Here is a 19,016-nt window from a genome sequence, read left to right as displayed (position 1 = left end):
GCAATGACAAGTGCAAACGAATATCGGCATTAGATTGCAGTGCATTTGTTTCGTGTAACGATAATTGAAAAAATATAATTATTTTCATATTTTCAACAGTGACACTCGTCATAATTCAGCCTTGTAGCTATAATAAATAAATAATTATATGTTATTTGAACAAAATAAAATAAGATTTACAAAAAAATAGTTCACCACGAACGACGTAACGTGCAACGACAGCTAACGAATATCGGCGTTATATCACAGTGCATTTGTTTCGTGTAACGAAAATTGAAAAAATATTATTCTTTTCATATTTTCAACAGTAACACTCGTCACAATTCAGTCTTGAATCTATAATAAATAAATAATTATATGTTATTTTAACAAAATAAAATCAGCAGTTACAAAAAAATAGTTCGCCACGAACACGCACCAATAATAAACGTTTCATATCTCATAGAAATAAGGCGCATAAGCATACTAAAAATACATTGCCGTTTATCTCAGACGTCCTAAGCACAGCATCAACCACCATGGCTTTCTATGCAGATGATATGGCGATACTGACCAGATCACTCAGACCATACCTAGCCACACAACGACTACAAAAAGCAGCAACGAATCTTGAAAATTGGTTTCAGAAATGGAGAATTGATGTCAATGCAGACAAAAGACGGCCATACTATTTACAAGGAAGAAAACAGACCATCATGGAGCAGTCACGATGTTCAATACTGATATCCCATGGCAAAAAGAAGTAAAATACATGGGAATCAAACTAGATAACCATCTCAGCTTCAACTCCCACATCTCTCATGCCTGCAACAAAGCAAACTCAGCAATAGCTCAACTCTGCCCTCTACTCAACCGTAGAAGTAAAGTCAGTCCAGAAAACAAACAAAGAATATACAAAGCAGTCATCAGACCCATACTAACTTATGGTTCACCAGCGTGGAGCCACACCTCCCCTAGTAACATCAAAATATTACAAATAATCCAAACCAAATGCCTCCGAATGATCTTCAATGCCCCGTGGTTTGTGAGGAACACTATCCTCCACCAAGACGGAAACCTGCCAGACATACCCACGTTTCTATTCCAGATAGCAACCAAGTACTTTGCTCAAGCATCACTCCATCCCAACCTACTCATTCGTGAGTCATAAAATTACAATGAAAAAGACAGATGGAAACATAAACGCCCAAAGGCAGGCCTGATCACAGATTGAAATATTTCTACACAGCCCAAATTAGGGCGAGCCAAGTGCTCAAAACTTTCTTTCTTTAAACAATTAAAAAATACCGATTACGGGATAAAAATCCAAGGGGTTGATGTCCATCCAGCCATGCAATGACAAGGGCAAACGAATATCGGCGTTAGATCGCAGTGCATTTGTTTCGTAATCTAAAGCGTTAATCGAACAATTCCAATTATTAACTATTCAATCAATGTCAAAACATAAGCTGTAACCTTTAACATGTTGTACTGCATTTATATAATGTTATAAGCATTGTATTAAGGGCAAGGGGCCACTACCCAGACAGGTTTCGACATTTATTGAAGTCTCGTCAGTGGGAGCTAGGCTAGAAATACCAAGATTTAGTAATTCAGAGCTTATAAGTATTTTACCAGAACAAGTTGCCATAAGGTGTTTTAACCTTATTAAATAAAAATCTCTGGAGGAGATATAAATGTAGAAGGTATTTTACCTTGGGTAGAATAAATGTTAAAAATACCAAGCAATTTTAAACCTGGTTTTACTCCATTTCCCAAGTAAGCAAACAGACAAATAAGTCAAGTTTGCGCCTGCAAGTGATGCAAGTGTAGCTGATCCTACAGGTTGTGCAAGACCAAGGCTGTAAGCATTGTTATTATTTATAAACACAAACAAAATTTAATTTTTTCCTTGGGGGTGCTGCAGTGTCGCAGTGCTTATGTACGGGCCGCCACTGGACCTTATACTGGTCTCATTATTTTAGTTGATTAGGACATTACTCCAGTTACTCCTCTCTTTTATCTGCTGCCCTCAATATGATCAATGATGGAAACTTGATGGATCACTGACAGAAACTTGATATGTTAGTGCCATCTATCGGGATTAATTCAATTTTCTACAGAATTGTGAAAATCGTTTGTTGTGGTTGTCCTGCATAATAAAATTCATGTGCGTTAGGAAGCACGTGGTATTCTGCGAGTAAAGTGGCAAATGTGATTTAATTTTGTGCTTTCCAGTGATAATGACCAGCTGTACTTTTCTTTCGCCTTTTGCAAACCAAATAACACGTGTCTACCGGTATGGTTCCCGTAAAATCAGACTACGAGTTAAACTCTTAAGACATTTTTCTGAAATAGGTGATCACGTTACACCTGTTGAAAACCATAATAATAATATAATAGTGCAAAATGTTGAGTACAAGCGAGATGACATATCTAATGTTACACCTCGTATTTTATCTTTCATCGGTCGTAACCTACATTTGCAAAAATACCATCCTCTTTGTTTAGTTAAGCAAAGAATTGTAAATTATATATACTCGAAGTACGTCAATAGGAGAGGTAATCCGTTGTTTTCCGTGTACGAACGTTTAGGACCCATTGTAACGCTGGAGCAAAATTTTGAGAGCCTTCTTGTACCACAAGATCATCCTAGTCGTAAACAGAGCGATACTTACTATCTTAACAGGCAGTTTATGCTTCGAGCCCATACATCAGCTCATCAGCACGAACTTATTTTGAGTGGTTTAGATAACTTTCTAGTTATTGGTGATGTATACCGGCGTGATGCTATAGATTCTACTCACTATCCTGTATTTCATCAGTTGGAAGGAGTAAGACTGCTCACTTCACATCAGGTGAGAGGCCAACCAAATAATTCTCATCTTATTTGTGCAATCCTAGGGTAATATTCGGCAACACAGTATGCTCATTTAGTGTGCCATGTATCATCATAATAAATTTGGCCAAAGGCATGCAGTCAATTCAGAATTTGAAAGCACAGCTTCAAGCAAGAAAAAAAAAAACCAACTTTGTGTCATTATTAAAACTGATAAGGAGAAAATTACTCATGTTTTTTTTTTTTTATTATTTAAGAAGGTAACATTCGTTTAAGAAATATTTAAATTAAATTTACTTTTAATATTCTTTAATCTCTGCTGACTCTAACTGTATCTCATTCATTTTGTGGAAGCAGATGATGAAATACTGCTAGAAGCTATCCTAAGTAGGAAGGCTACATCAGTATACCCTGCTAACATAGAGGCATAACCTGGTTGAGTTTGAAAGCTTGATTGGCTTTATCAGAATTGAACATGAATGGAGTAAATAAAATGCAATTCAAAAGTGAAATACTGAGAATCCAAGGTGACTGCCAGGTAAAGAATTAATTGGGAAGAAAAAAAAAAATTTAATTTGTACAGTATTAGAGAGAGAGAAAAAAAAAGGCAAAAGAATAATGCAAATTGGCATGTAAGATATAGTGGTTAAAATAAAAAAATGTGAAAGAGTACCTATATGTGTGTGTGTGTAGTCTAATGGAAGGAAAACTTGACATACATTAATGAGTGGCTAACTGACAGGTATCAGAAAGTAATGTGTGGAGATTGAGTCTGACAGACAGTGATCACTGGAGTACTACAGGGTTCTGTACTTGGGTTATTGTTGTTCATTAGTATAGTAGTGATATTAAGATTCATTTAGAGGTGATATCCAGTTATTTGTTAATAATGCTAAGTTGGGAGGGTGATAAGACACAGCTGAAATGGAATCACTGCAGGGTGATTTAAATAGGCTGGTTCTGTGATAATGAGTGTCAGTTCAATTCCTTGTTGCCAGTTGTCAAGTTATTAGCATTTTGGATTAAGGCCATTACAGGTAGAATATTATATTAATGAGAATTTTCTATAAGTGATCAGTGAATCCAGAGATGTGGGAGTGACAGAGTTTAAACTTAAGAGCCACATTGCTGAAATGACTACTTCATCACATTATGTAACTGCAATGTTGAAAAGAACATTAACTTGTAGGAATAAGAAGGTTTGCATTAAAAAAAAAAATATATATATATATATATATATATATACACAGCGGAAGACTTATGTTAGGAGATTTGCATTATAAAAATGACATTTTTGCATATGTTATTAAAAAAAAAGTTTTTTTTGGGGGGGGGGTAACAGGATAGGGCTATGTGAAGAAGAATTTCTCATAAAGGGAATAATTTAAGCTATTATATCTATTCAGTTTCACAAACTTTTTTTTTTATCCAGCTGCTCTATATGAACTGTATAAGACTAGTATTTTCTTTCTCCACAGAATTCTGTGTTTGGAGGAGATGGCCAGATCATTCAAGTTAGGTTAAGTTAATAAGATATTTGACTGTGGAATGCATGGAATCTAATATTATCTAGATGCTTGTGATGGACAGCTGCAGATCTGTTGCTTTGGCTAAAGAATGATAAACTAGAGATGAAGAGAATTGGATAGACTAGGCTAGGTCAAAGGAGATGGCAATATGATTGAAAATTTCTTGAGAGACTGGTGACAGAAAAACTCCATAACTGCTAATTGACCTTGTTTACAAAAGACTGAATGAAGCCATTTTTTGTTAGACGAGATGTTTTTTTTTTGATAAAATGTTATTATTATTATTATTATTATAATATTACAACCAGGTTGGCAGGAAAACAACCCAGAGGAAGTCCAAGATATAGGTGGATTGATACGGTACAAAGTGCCTTAGACGATAGAAATATAAGATCTGATAATGTTGGAGTCTTGACAAGTAACAGACTGATTTGGAGGAAAATTATAGATAGGAAGTTAGTAACGATATAATTTTTTCATGTAGTACTATCATATCCTGTACACCCCTTGTGGGTACATGGCAGGAATTTGATGATGATGACCTCCAGGGAGTCCAAAGACTCATCGAGGGAGAGCACCCACTCTACAACTCTGTCTCTACCCACTACAACGAACTGCAACTACACCAATGTATTGCACAGATAATCACAAACATCCATGCCCATGGTGAGATTCGAACCTGCAGCCTTTTGGCTGGAGAGTAGATACGCTAACCACTCGGCCAACCAAATTCTCCAAAACGGAAGAGTAGAATGAAAGATGCCCCTGGAAGACCTAGAAGGAAATAAATAGAAACATCAATGAGTATAAGCAGTCTATAGAAATTTGAATAACTTGGCTGCAAATAGATTGGACTAGAAAGCTATTGTTCATAGTAGCTTCAACCTGCCTTAGGCAAATGGGGTGAATGATGATGATTTCTGTTGTTAGTAACATTGCAGTCGAGTACAGTAAGTAAGCTCGACAAATAAGAGATTTAATGGTGCCTCTTTTTTTGACTGTGTTGTGACCAAGCATAGATATGAATTTTCTTTCTAAAACTAGAAAACTGATGTTGTCGTACAGAAGATGAAGCATAAACAGATCAAGGAAGGAAACACATTGAACCTTTTCAGTTTTGAGAGCAAATTGTATGCGACTTCTGCATTACTTCAACCTTGGTATCACCTCTGGGTCTGATTCCCAATGAGATCTCAAAGTCAGACCTCACTGTGTCTGACTTTATGAGACCTCAATAAAGGTCAAAACCAGTCTGGGTAGTGACCCTTTCCATAATGCATAGCATTATACATGTCCATAAGGATATGTGCGTTGCATTATGGGATACTAAGGCAAATGATGTGAAGCCATTAGCCTCTATATACGAGTTGCCCTGTCCTGAAGAAACTTTGTTTTCTTACACTTGGATAAAGGATTAAACCAAGAATTTATCACTCCATGCTATAGCCTCAAGCTGTCCCCTAAGAATTTCATAATCACCAGCCCTGTCATTCCACATGTATCCTTTCCTCAAAGAAGTTTTCATATGGCTAGCCACAACTTAGCTGGTCACTTCATGATCACTCTCACCAACTAGACGGAAGTGCTAAACCCCACTTACAATCACATCCTCTGATGAAATTATCTGATCTAAACTCTCGATCATTGTGTGCCCTCTTTCACATACTTGCTGAGATAGTTGTCTCTCGAATGCAAGAAATTCATTTTCCTTATTTCCAAATGCTATCGCTTCATTCTAAATTATACTGCTATAATTAAAATCACCCATAATAATCACCCTTTCTTTGTTCACTAACCCAATTTGCGTGTGTGTGTGTGTGTATATATATATATACACATTTCTTCATCATCACCCTTCACATTCCCTGCCTATTGCAGCATCCGACTAAATATGTCTTCTTGTCATCCTTCACATCACATCATGCTGACTCAAAACCTTTGCCAATATTTGCAGCACCCCTCCCTCCCCTCCCTTCTTGTCTTTTCTAACTTTGTGGAGAACATCATACCTTTCTATTGCCAGCCTAATTCCAAGTGGTTAGTGTATCTGCTCTTCAGCTGAAAGGCTGCGGGTTTGAATCCCACTGTGGGCATGGATGTTTATGATTGTCTGTGAAAATACTGGTGGTGGTCGGTGGTAGATGGCAGTGGTGTAGATGATGAAAGTAGTTGCGGTTGGTGGAGAAGGAGAGCTGTAGAGTAGGTGCCCTCCCTCGATGAGTCTTTGGACTCCACGGTGGTGTTGCATAATAATAATAATAATTTCTATTTCCATCAGGATATCATCCTTATCCAACCATGTTTTGTCTATTCCAACAATTTTCCAGGCGAATGAACTCAATTGACAAAACCATTTCATCCCTCTTATTTCTGATGCTTCTGGCATTTGTAAATAAACATAGCAGTTCACTTTTCGATCAATAAATGGTCCGAGCCATTCCACTTGTAGGTTGTGATTTCTCCATACCTAACCATTTGCAGTTGCCTTTATCATCACTTAACCTGTCTCTTCAGACTCTGCTACATCCCATTCCCTTAATAACCATCCCCGTATATACATTCACCACTACTTCAATGTCCTCTCTCATTATACTGTCACCCTGTTTCCCTGTCCATCTTGCATTCTATCATTATCACTCACATTACTACTATTTTCATTTACTATAATTTCAGTCTCCTCAGCTCCACTCTCCTGATTTCTTGCTTCACTTCTTACTTCTTCCGCTCTCTTGATAATATAATAGCTCTCTATATATCTCTCTCTTTTAATGTTTTGATGTTACCCTGGTTTTGCTGGGTGGTGGTGAGAAATAGTATGGAGATACTAACCTGTATTGAACATTTTTTTTCTGAATACTTCAAATGTAAGATTACTGTGATTTTCAATTGAGATAAGAGTATTCAAGAAGAAAATGGATGTATCTTTTTCTACCTGTGATGTAAATTGGATTTTTTTGATTTAAACCATTAAGGAAGTAGCAAAGTTTTGAAAAAATTCTGAGCTTGGCCAAATGATAAAAATATTGCGAACTTATTTCACCCATAATCTCGATTTTGTATAGTATTTATCAGTGCTGATTGTTCAAACTTTTCCATATATAAGTTCCTTATATTTGTGCTTAATTGTATCAATCTGAAGAAGTACACAATAATGTAGTATGAAACTATTCGTTGATTTATTAAATTATCTTACATGTTTACAGGTTTTTTTTTTTCCCCCATATTAATTTGATAATGAACTCTTTTACTTCCCTGAATAAAAAAAAAAAAAAAGTTTCCTTCATTTGGATTCAGACTACCAACCTTTTAGCTAACATCCAAACACACTAGCCATTTGTGCCATCTATATAATAGTACAATCAATTGGGTGACTATATAATGTTAAATCGGATAGGTAATCATATAATGGTTAGTCTGTACTGGAGATATCAATTTACTATTACATAGTTACCATATATCACTTATTCACTCCAAATTGGGATTTTTAGGTAAACTGTTGATTATACGTAAGGCTTAAGCAGTGGGAGGTTTAATGGAATATTTACAACACTAGGAAAGGATTAAAAACTAATTTTAATGCTTCCAATATTTCATCTCAGTCACTGAGATATCGTCAAGGATTACAAATAATTCTTGTAACACACACACACACACACACAACACAATACTAAATGAAACATGTGGGTGACTCTAAAGTCCTATCTATGGATGTTTGTAGGTGAGCTAGGATGTAAAGTGGGACCTTTGACAATTATTGTTTCCGAAATTTTGGGAAGTTTTATGCATCTGTATTTATTTAAGTTAGGTTGATTTTTGAGTGCTGCTGTGGATTCTAAAAATAGTCTTTCAGTTTTAAATTTACTGTGGTGGAGCATGGTGATTTTCTTCCAGGAGACCCTATGGATTGTGTCCAATACATGGTCTGCAAGGCCAGATTGACCATAGTCATTATTGCAGTTGTATAATTTGTGTTCTTCTAAATGGATAGTCACTGATCTGCCTGTCTGTCTGAAGCAAGTCGCCTTGTAGGAACAGGGTACTTTATAAACTCCAGCCAGTGAAAGAGGAGGGAGCTGATTCTTGGTTGAGCGGATAAGGATAGCAAAATTAGTTTTTAATCTTTTCCTAGTGCTGTAAATATACCCTTAAACCTCCAACATGTTGATTATACCCTAAGGTGAATGCCTTGTTAATGGATTAGATTTGTTGATAATGAATGTCCAATATATTTACCTCATGAAGATTGTTGAACAGTTTATTAACAGTCTCCATGTGGTAAGTATTCCAGGCATTAACTTCTTACATATTCCCCATCCATAAAAGTTTGATAGATAGAATAAATAGAATACATTATTTATTATTTTCTGTATTTTTGTATTTACAGTTATTTCAAGGTAATGAAGAAGGAGAAACTCTGAATCTATTTGAGTGTGGTGTTGGCGATTCTGATAAACAAAATTGTCACAGTCTTGAAGCAACAAAATTAGTAGAGTGGGATTTGAAAACATGCTTGGAAGAAATTGCTCAGTTACTGTTTGGAAAAAGTGAGTTTCAGTTTTAAAATGCAGTTCATAATATATTGTATTGTGTATCCTGTTCAAATTAGTTATTGTTCCTCTCTCTTTCTCCTGTGAATTCCATTCACAGAAGATTGAAAACATATTTTAATTTAGGACTGTAGGTAAGATGGCGGTCAGATAATCTGGAAACCCTGTTGTAGCAACTAAACCTGGAATTTTTTTTCAAGCTACTTCAGGCCTCCAATAAGCTCCAGTTAGTGGCAGTCTCACACTGGGCAACAAAAATCATCTCCCATATGAAGACTCATAAACATCCATACCACATTAGGATTCAAACTCCAACTCTTTGTTGGTGAGTACAAATACTACCTTCAGCCAGCCAGGCTGGCTTTATTTATTCTTTGCAATAATAAAGGTAATAGTATAAAATACTACACAGAAAGTAATGGCTAATCTGGAATCATATAAAAATTACAGTGTAGGGTTGAAATGGGATGCTTAAGGGTCAAAGCTGGATAAATGGTAGGCCTTCATATAGTCTTTTAAGGAATGCGCAGAGAACTGACCAGGGGTTTTGATCTAATGTCCAGTCCTCACCTTCTTGTGGTGCTCCCTGTTAGGTATATACCCAGGTAATGAATAAATGAGGATGAACTGAAAATTTAGGATTTAGCCAACCAAATTGCATTCTTCTAACTGATAAGCTTAGGCGTTGATGGTTATTCATGACTTATTTTTCATGGTATTAACAACACCACAAACACTTTTATCCACAAGGATGTTTTATTAACGCTAATATTTCTTCCGCCAGCAATGGCCAATAACATGCGACTAGACATAGCAAGTATTATAAACAAAGCTAAGCCTCCAAAAAGTAATATACCACATAAGCAAATAACTGCCCTAAAAAAGTTATATAATAATAAAAATATTATTATTACAAAAGCTGATAAAGGAAATGCAACAGTTATCATGAATAAAGAAGAATATAACAAAAAAATGCAAGATCTCATATGTGACAGTTCCACGTATCAAAGTATACATCGAGACCCTACAATGTCGCAAAAGAAAAAAGTCCGAAAATTACTGAAAAAAGTGACATCATGGCCCAAAGAAATCATCAGGAAAATAAAACCAATTCATGTTAAAACACCCCGTATTTATGGATTACCAAAAATCCACAAAACTAATGTTCCCCTACGCCCCATAGTTGATAGCATAGATAGTCCCACATATAAACTGGCCCGGCATTTAGCTAAGTCGCTTGCCCCTCTTACTGGCAACTCCTCTACTTTTGTAAAAAATTCAATCCATTTCAAAACACTGGTTAAAAATCTAATCCTAAAAAATTCAGACATAATGGTTAGTTTCGATGTCACCTCCCTATTTACCAGTGTACCACTTATAGACACTCTTGATTTAATCAAGTCTAAATTTCCCCCAGATATTTTTGAATTATTTCAATTTACCATGAATGCAGGTTACTTTACATGGGGGGGGGGGGAAATTCTACAAACAGATTAATGGTACTGCTATGGGTTCCCCCCTCTCCCCCCCGTTAGCAAATTTTTACATGGAACACTTTGAAAACAAAGTACTTACCACAGCTACATACAAGCCACAAGTTTGGTTGTGCTATGTAGATGATGTGTTTGCCATCTGGCCCCATGGACAAGACACTTTGGACGCTTTTGTCACCTACCTAAACAGCCAACACCCCAAAATTCACTTCACAGTAGAAAAAGAATCAAATAACTGTCTACCATTTCTTGACACATTAGTCACCCGCCTTTCAGATGGATCACTATCCTTTTCTATTTACAGGAAGCCTACACACACAGGAAGATACCTACATAAACAATCACATCATCATCCAGTCCAACAGTACGGCATTTTAAAAACACTTACACACAGAGCCAGAGCCATTTGTTCTAACGATACAGCTCTGACCACTGAACTCCAGTACCTGCGCCATACGTTCTTAGCCAACGGCTACAATCCCTACAAAATAGAAAAAATACTACATAGGCCCATTACTCTGCCCCCCTCTAATACACAAGAATACAACATGACCATTTCCATTCCCTATATCAGAGGTACATCGGAAAAGATAGCCAAAGTATTGTTGAAACATGGCCTTCACACCACCTTCAAGCCTCATGTCAAGCTGGCAACTCTGATCCACTCGCCAAAGGATAAACTTCACCCTTTAGCACACCCAGGAGTGTATGAAGTTCCATGTGACTGTGACTTGGCCTATTATGGGCAAACAGGAAGATCAGTGAACATCTGCCGGAAAGAACATGAAAGATACATTCGCTACTATTACTATGGCAAGTCGGGACTGGCAGACCACGCTTTGGACACTCCCTCACACAGGATTAGATGGAGGAAAACGAATGTGCTATTTAGGAGTCGTTAGAGATCTGAAAGATTATTTTTTGAGTCAGCAATGGCTTTGAAGAATTCTCCCAGCCTTAACAAATATGGTTGCATTAATTTGCCAAAAATTTGGGAGACGGTTATCCTAAGAAAAACTCCTGGATAACTGCTGCTTGTTTTTTTCTCTTTAGAGGGCGCCAAAAATAGGACTTTAGATCTTTTGTCTTTTGCAATTACATTGTTTCACTCACTCACTGTCGCGTTTACATGTGTGTTGTGCTCTGATGATGCTGAGTTGAAAATCAGCGAAATATTAGCGTTAATAAAACATCCTTGTGGATAAAAGTGTTTGTGGTGTTGTTAATACCGTGAAAAATAAGTCACAAATTGCATTCTTATCTACTGAAACTCATCCCAACTCAACATTGGCAGAGTTCAACATGTGCACCTTCAACATAAGAAGCATCAATGGAAAAGAAATGGAACTAGCAAAAGAACTGGATAAATACCAGATTGACATAATAGGTGTTACCAAAACAAGAAGACAAAAACAGGCGATATGTTCAAAGTGACAAATACAAGATGTTATATTCAGGCAATACCAATCAGGGAAAAGAAAGAGTAGCTATAGTATTCAACATTAAATATGAGGATAATTTTGAATGGCAGACAATATCAAATAGAGTGATGTGGGAAATAGCTGAATGGTGAACTGGACAATGAGACTTATTTGTGCCTATGGTTCTACAAAAGGTTCTGCTGAAGAAAAAGTTGGGAAAATTTTCAAGGCATTGTAGAAGATAGCTGACACAACAAAAAAAAGAAAAGTTGCTGTTTGTTGAAGACACCTAAACAGCACAGTGGGAATTGATTTACTATACTTGTAAAAATGTTCTGGGAAAGAGAAAAGAACAAAACTAATAATGGTAAGTAGTTGCTGGATTCCTGTTCAGGGCATACTAGTTATACTACAAGAAATAAAATAAAAAAAAATCATTGACTATGTTATTGTTCATAACAATATTCTCCTGCTGGTTCACAACACAAGAGTATACAGAGGATTTAAAATTGGAAGTAATCGCCATTTAGTGTTCAGCACAATGAAATTGAATTTCATATTGAAAAGAAAAGTGTGAAAGAAAGTTTTAAAATGAATCAAAATTGAGTAGCTTTCAGGGTAAACTATAGACTCAAATACACAAACAGCATTCAATAAAAAATGAAAGAGATTGAAAAAAAAAATCAAGCTTTGGAGATTCGGTGACAAACCCTGAAGAAAATATTGATTCAGTCAGAGAGGCATGTGGTGAGGTTGTCTGCAAGGACAAAGAAATCGGAACGCCATAATAAAGAGGAAGTCGAGGAAAATAAGAAGGCATATTGGAAGTTTCTGGCAAGTAAGTCAGCTTGTGATCTTAGAAAATACAGACAAAAATGTAAGAAAGCAGACTACTGTACAGAAACGTCATGGGAAAACTTTGGTAAGAAGATAGAAAATGAATATCAGAAAAGTGGCAAAATATTCTGGAGACTATTGGATTAGCTTAGAAATGGAGGAAAGAGTATTGTAAAAGGAATCAGATATGATAAAGGTGACACAAAAACTGCAGATAAAGATATTCTAGATGTCTGGAGTAAGTACTTTGAAAGACTGCTAAATGCAGTGCTTTTCTTGGGATGGTTTCCAGTACAGTGTATAGTTGCGCCTTTATTGACATGTGACATAGTGAAATGTAGATGTCACATTTAATCAGAAATGCTCAAATATTGAAGTATAAATTTTAATAATGGCCACAATGCATAATTCAAAAAGCCTTGTCAGAGGGTTGAATTCAAGATGATTGGAATAGAACTCTCATAGTACCAATCTATAACAGGGGAATTAAAACTGAATGTGAGAATAAGAGGAATTACTCTACTGATTGTTCCTAGTAAGATGTATGCAAGTGTACTTGAAAAATGGCTACTAAAAGTTGTGGAAGGCAAACTTGTAGAAGAATAATTTGGATTGCCCAAATAGTAATTGTTTGGATCAGAATTTTACTTTAAGAGAAATAGGGAAGAAGGCATGGGAATATAACAAGAATCTGTATTTAAGTTTTATAGATATAGAAAGTGAAAGTGCATATGAGATGCCAAGAAAAAAAAAAAAAGCTGTTCAAAATGCTGCAGTTAAATGATGTAAATTGGACATTATATCAATCAATACTTAGTCTATATTTGAGTAGTAAATCAGTAGTAAGAATTGAAGGCAGTAAAGGATGTTGGTTTCATGTTAAATCAGGAGACATGAGAGTACACTACCTCTACTGTCATTCATTATTTATAGGGATAAAATTATAAAGGCCAGTGGTATTAAACCTGATATCAGAATTGGGGATTTTATCCTCAGCTCTTTACTTTATGCAGATGATGTTATACTTTTAAATAATTCTGTACATGTCTGCAGGATTATGTGACTAAATTGAATAACCGTTGTGATAAATTTGGTACGAAAATCAGCAATAAAAAGACTAAAATAAGGAAAACTGGTAGAAACATTGAAAACATTAACTGCATTCTGAATGGAGAACCTATGAGATATTTCAGTTATTTAGGGACAATTTTTGGTGAAGATGGCAAATTAATATGGAAAATAGACAACAGAATTTGCAAAGCTGGTATGGTAGGAAGTCAATTGAATAAATTTATATGGAATAAGAGAGAAATGAGTCAAAACACTAAACTAGCTTTTCAAGACAGTGTTCAAACCATTTTTAACTTATGGATCGGAGAACTGGGTTAGAAATAGGACCCTTGATCAAAGACTGGAGACCACAGATATGAGAGTTCATATGGCATTAGCAGCAGTATTATAATAAAAATAAGGATATTAGGAAAGAACTTAATGTTGTTAGCATTCAGGAATGTGTTAGTAGATCTAATCTCAAGCAGTATGGTCATTTAAACAAAATGAGAGAGAAAAAGTTAGCAAATCAAGTTTGCTTTGCAAGGATGATAGATTCAGAGGAACACCAAGATCTAGGTGGTTGATACAGTAAAAATTGCCTTAGAGGAGAGAAATATAAGCTCTGATAATATTGGAGTCTTGACAGACAATAGGTTATTGAAAGTTTTTCACTTGGTTATATTATAAATTAAAGATACCAAGAAATTATATACTTGGTTTAATCCATTATCCAAGCATAAGCAAACAAAGTTTGCACCTGAAGTATCTTTCAGGACTGGGACAACTCATGACAAATGTGGTATAAGTTCTCATCACTTGCCTCAGTATCCCATAATGCAAAGCACATCTTGTGGACATGTATAATACTATGCATTAAGGGAAGGGTCACTACCCAGACCTTTTCGACCTTCATTGAGGTCTCATCAGTGGGAGCCAGACCCAGAAGTGGTAATCCTTAATTCAGAGTATTTTTAATAATAAGGTGTGACACCTTTTGGCAAATGATATATGGAAATATCACTTCTCCACTACTCTCAGTATCACCACTTCTGGGTCTAGTTCCCACTAATGAGACCTCAATAAAGGTCGAAATCAGTTTGGGTAGTGATCTTCCCTTAATGCATAGCATTATACATGTCCGCAAGGAGATATGCTTTGCATTATGGGATACTGAGGCAAGTGATGAGAACTTATACCACCTTTGCCACGAGTTGCCCCAGTCCTGAAAGATACTTCAGGTGCAAACTTTGTTTGCTTAGACTTGGATAATGGATTAACACGTTCATTGCCAATCACACGATATCGCGTGATGCGAGTTCTCACCAAACGGCCGATCATGCGTTATCGTGTGAGCATCACTATCAAGTAAAAAAAATTTGGCCACCACACGAAATTCCAATTTTCAGCTTGGCAATGAACGTGTTAAACCAAGTATATAATTTCTTGGTATCTTTAATTTATAATATAACCAAGTGAAAAACTTTCAACAATTATTTATCTCTAATCCAGAGTATTTTTAATAATAAGGTGTGACACCTTTTGGCAACTTGTATATGGAAATATGACTTCTCCATTACTTCCACCTCAGTATTACCACTTCTGGGTCTGGCTCCCACTAATGAGACCCCTAAGGGTTGAAACCGTTTGGAAGCTTGGGTAATGGATGGCAATGCTGTGGCCCATGAAGTTAACTGAGTCACGGCTGTTGCTGTTACCCCTCAGATGAAATATGAGTAGTTCTGCTCGGTGGTGGGATGAACCTGCCACTGGGTAGAGCCTAACGCTGAGAGTTCTCAGTGACAAGGTGAGCCTGTTACTGAGGGGAACAACACTGAGTTTTTGATTCTTTGGGTCACTCATTGATGGGTGATCTGGGGGAATCTCACGAGTTTTTAGAGAGGTAACCTCGCACTTAATACAGGGAAACTGGTCTGGGTAGTGACCTACCCTTAATGCATAGCATTATACATGTCCACAAGGGGATGTGCTTTGTATTATGGGATACTGAGGCAAGTGATGAGAACTTATACCACCTTTGCCAAGAGTTTCCCCAGTCCTGAAAGATACTTCAGGTGCAAACTTTGTTTGCTTACACTTGGATAATGGATTAAACCAAGCATATAATTTCTTGGTATCTTTAATTTAGACAATAAGTTAATTTAGAGGAAAATTTTCAATAGGAAGTTAGTAGTGATGTAACTTTTTCATGTAGTAGTATCATAATATCCTGTACACCCTCCTGAGGATATGTCAGGAATTTGATGATGGCGATATATGTTTAAGCCATTTAGATTACATTTGATGTTTTTTTAGTACAAATTAAAGATGTCAAACTTAGCTCTTTGCTTTATGCAGGTGATGTTGTAATTCTAAATTCATCTAATGCAAGTCTCTGGGATTCTCTGACTAAATTGAATAACAGCTGTAACAAATTTGGCAAATGTGGGTAGCTAGCTGAATAAATTTATATGGAATAAAGAGAGAAATTAGCCAAAACACCAAACTAGCAATATACAAGACAGTGTTCAAACCAGTTTTAAGTTATGGATCTGAGAGTTTGGTTAGAAATAAAACAGTTGATCAAAGACTAGAGACCACAGATATGAGGGTTGTGAGAAAAATTAGGGGAGTGAACAGATGGCATCAATGGCAGAATCATATTAAGAATAAAGATATTAGAAAAGAACTTGACATTATTAGCATTCAAGAATGTGTCAGCAGAGCTAATCTAAAGTGGTATGGTCACATAAATAGAATGAGTGAGGAAAAGTTAGCAAAACAGATGTTTGATGGCAAGATAGCAGGAAAGAGACCTAGAGGAAGACCAAGGTCTAGGTGGATTGATTCAGTCAGAAGTGCCTTAGAAGCACAAAATGTTAGATATGACAATATTGGAATGCCTACAAGTAATAGATTTATTTGGACGAAAATTGTTGATAGGAGAATAATAATGTAAACTTAATCATGTAGTGTTGTCATAGTAACCCAAACATCCCTTGGTGATATATATATCAGAAAATCGATGATGATTGATTTTGATGAAATATGTTTCAAGAAGATAATTTCCAAATTTTAGGAAAATTGCTCATGTACCTATTTAGCATTAAAAAGTAATGCCAGTATTACACAATAATATTTTTATTTTTGCCCGTTATTTTTTAGTACACAACAAAAATACTAGAATATTTTGATGTATTTTTGATGCATTCATTTATATTATTATTTTTATTATTAACATAGTTTCATGGAGTCAAAAAACTCAGTATGTGTGGTTCACCCTTATTTCCATACAGCTTGGCAATACAGTGTTTCCACCACTCTCCATGTAACAAAAATCTCTCTTTCATACTCTTACTTCACTTTTATACAATTTTTTTCAGGGATAGCCTGTCATTCTTTCCCCTCCCATCTTTGAAAACTCCAACTGATATTTATCTCATAAGCTCTTCTCCATAACTTGTAAATCTCAATTGTATCATCCTTTCTCTTATTTACCAAGCTTTGTAATTTCATCATCATCAACTAATCTTAATCCACTACTGGATGAAGGTCTTTTCCTGATTTCTCCACTTTGTCTTGTCCTAGACTGCTTGTTGCCAGGCCACTGCAATGTGTTTCCTAATTTCATCCATTTCCTGACTAAATGGTCCTTCTTTAGTCTTTTATGAGTTCTTGGACTCCAGTTCATTACCTATGTAGTCGAATGTTGGTCTGTTCTTCTAACAGTGTGGCCTACCCACTGCCATTTTAGGATTTTCACATGGATAGTGACATCTTCCACTTTGGCAATTCATGTTATCCATGATTCCATTTTCCATTTTGTTTGTTGTTAGTTTTTTTTCCTCCTCCATTAGTTTGTAATTCCCATAATACATCTCAAGAAGATAATTTGCAAATTTCTCATGCTACTCTTAGTGGTCTCCAGCCTTTGGATGTCTCTCTGAGTAAGTCTCTGATCTATAGGTAAGTATTACACCTCCAAATCAAAAAATTAGAATAATCAAAGAAAATGTGTTGAATGATTTGCAATTCTAATTTATTGCATAGAAAATAATTATTACCAAATATGAATTAGCATCATCTAAATCTATGGACTTTGTAGATTACATAAAACCATTTACATGGTTTTATGTAATCTACAAATACATAAAATTATAAGAAAACTGTTATTTGAAAACATTCACAAAATTAGAATAACTTTTAATGTAGTTCAAAATATTAGAATAATGCAAAAATAAATGCACAAAAATTAGTCAAAAGGAAACAACATGATAATTAGCACTTTGTTGCGTCCCCTATTAGCTTTTATGACCATTCATAAATGTTTGGACGTATTAATTTACTAGTTGTTCACAGTTTTTTTTTATCAAAACATGCATGTATGGTCTGTAGACTAGAAACAAATTCATTTGTGTCTCTTGGAGCAACTTCTTGAAGATGTTTCTTGATAATTCCCCACAAATTCTCAATGGGGTATAAATCTGGTAAGTTAGCCTTTCTTTGAGCCATCTAGTAGTGGTTTTGGAAGTGTGACAAGAATCTGAATCTTGCTAAAAAAGAAACTCATCATCACATGAATCTTGCCATGCTGGTAACATAAAGTACTCAAGAATTTCTTGGTACATTTTGAAATTGACTTTCATACACAGCCTACCTGGATCCTCTGCAGTCATACAAGCCCATACCATGAGAGAGGTTGCAGATTTCACCGAACATTTCTTGCATTTTTTGATCAAATTCTTTTTGCTTAAGATGCCAAACAAGTATCCCTTGATGACCATGGGACACACAAAACATGCTTTCATCACTAAAAAGTACCGTTTTCCAATCTTCTTGACCCCACAACAGTCTTTGCTTACACCATCGCACTCTAGCTGCCTTTTGCTTGGAAGTCATAAGCGGCTTCGTTTTAGGCACACATGATTTAAAACCCAATTTGTGAAGTCGTCTCAATGTCATAAATTTAGATATATTCACATGTAGTTCTTTCCATCTCCTGTGAAAATACTTTACACTTCGGAAGTGTTTTTTCTTCACGATATTCTTCAATTTCCTCTCATCTCTTGATGTAGTTGTTACCTTTTGACTGCTATTACAGTGATTATTTTGAAAACTCCAATTATTAGAATACTGTCTCAATACTTTACTCATGCTTGCTTGAGAACATTTCAGTTCCTTAGCTATAAACTGTTGAGTTAGGCCTTCTTTGTGTAGAGACACTGCATAAAACTTGTTAGCTTTCGATATGTCACCCGTTCAACCCATGTTTAGCAAATGATTAACTGAAATCAACCTGAAAGGACATCAAGGTGCATCTT

General features: G+C 35.8%; 1 protein-coding gene across 1 annotated transcript in view; it reads left to right on the top strand.

Moving 5' to 3' along the window:
* Positions 1 to 1,990: 1,990 nt before the first annotated feature.
* PheRS-m (Phenylalanyl-tRNA synthetase, mitochondrial) overlaps positions 1,991 to 19,016 on the top strand; it is a 51,526-nt gene continuing 34,500 nt past the window's right edge. The window contains exons 1-2 of the mRNA XM_090408299.1: positions 1,991 to 2,837; positions 8,732 to 8,891. Coding sequence (XP_090264425.1) covers positions 2,223 to 2,837; positions 8,732 to 8,891 — 775 coding nt within the window. The 5' untranslated portion in view covers positions 1,991 to 2,222. The remainder of the gene's footprint in view (positions 2,838 to 8,731; positions 8,892 to 19,016) is intronic.

Source organism: Typopeltis vanoorti, chromosome 18, assembly GCF_054136105.1.
Source record: "Typopeltis vanoorti isolate ZY-2024b chromosome 18, IOZ_Tvanoo_1.0, whole genome shotgun sequence".
Lineage (NCBI taxonomy): Eukaryota > Metazoa > Arthropoda > Arachnida > Uropygi > Thelyphonidae > Typopeltis > Typopeltis vanoorti.
The sequence above is the reverse complement of the archived record's forward strand: the minus strand, read 5'-3'. Positions and strand labels throughout refer to the sequence as shown.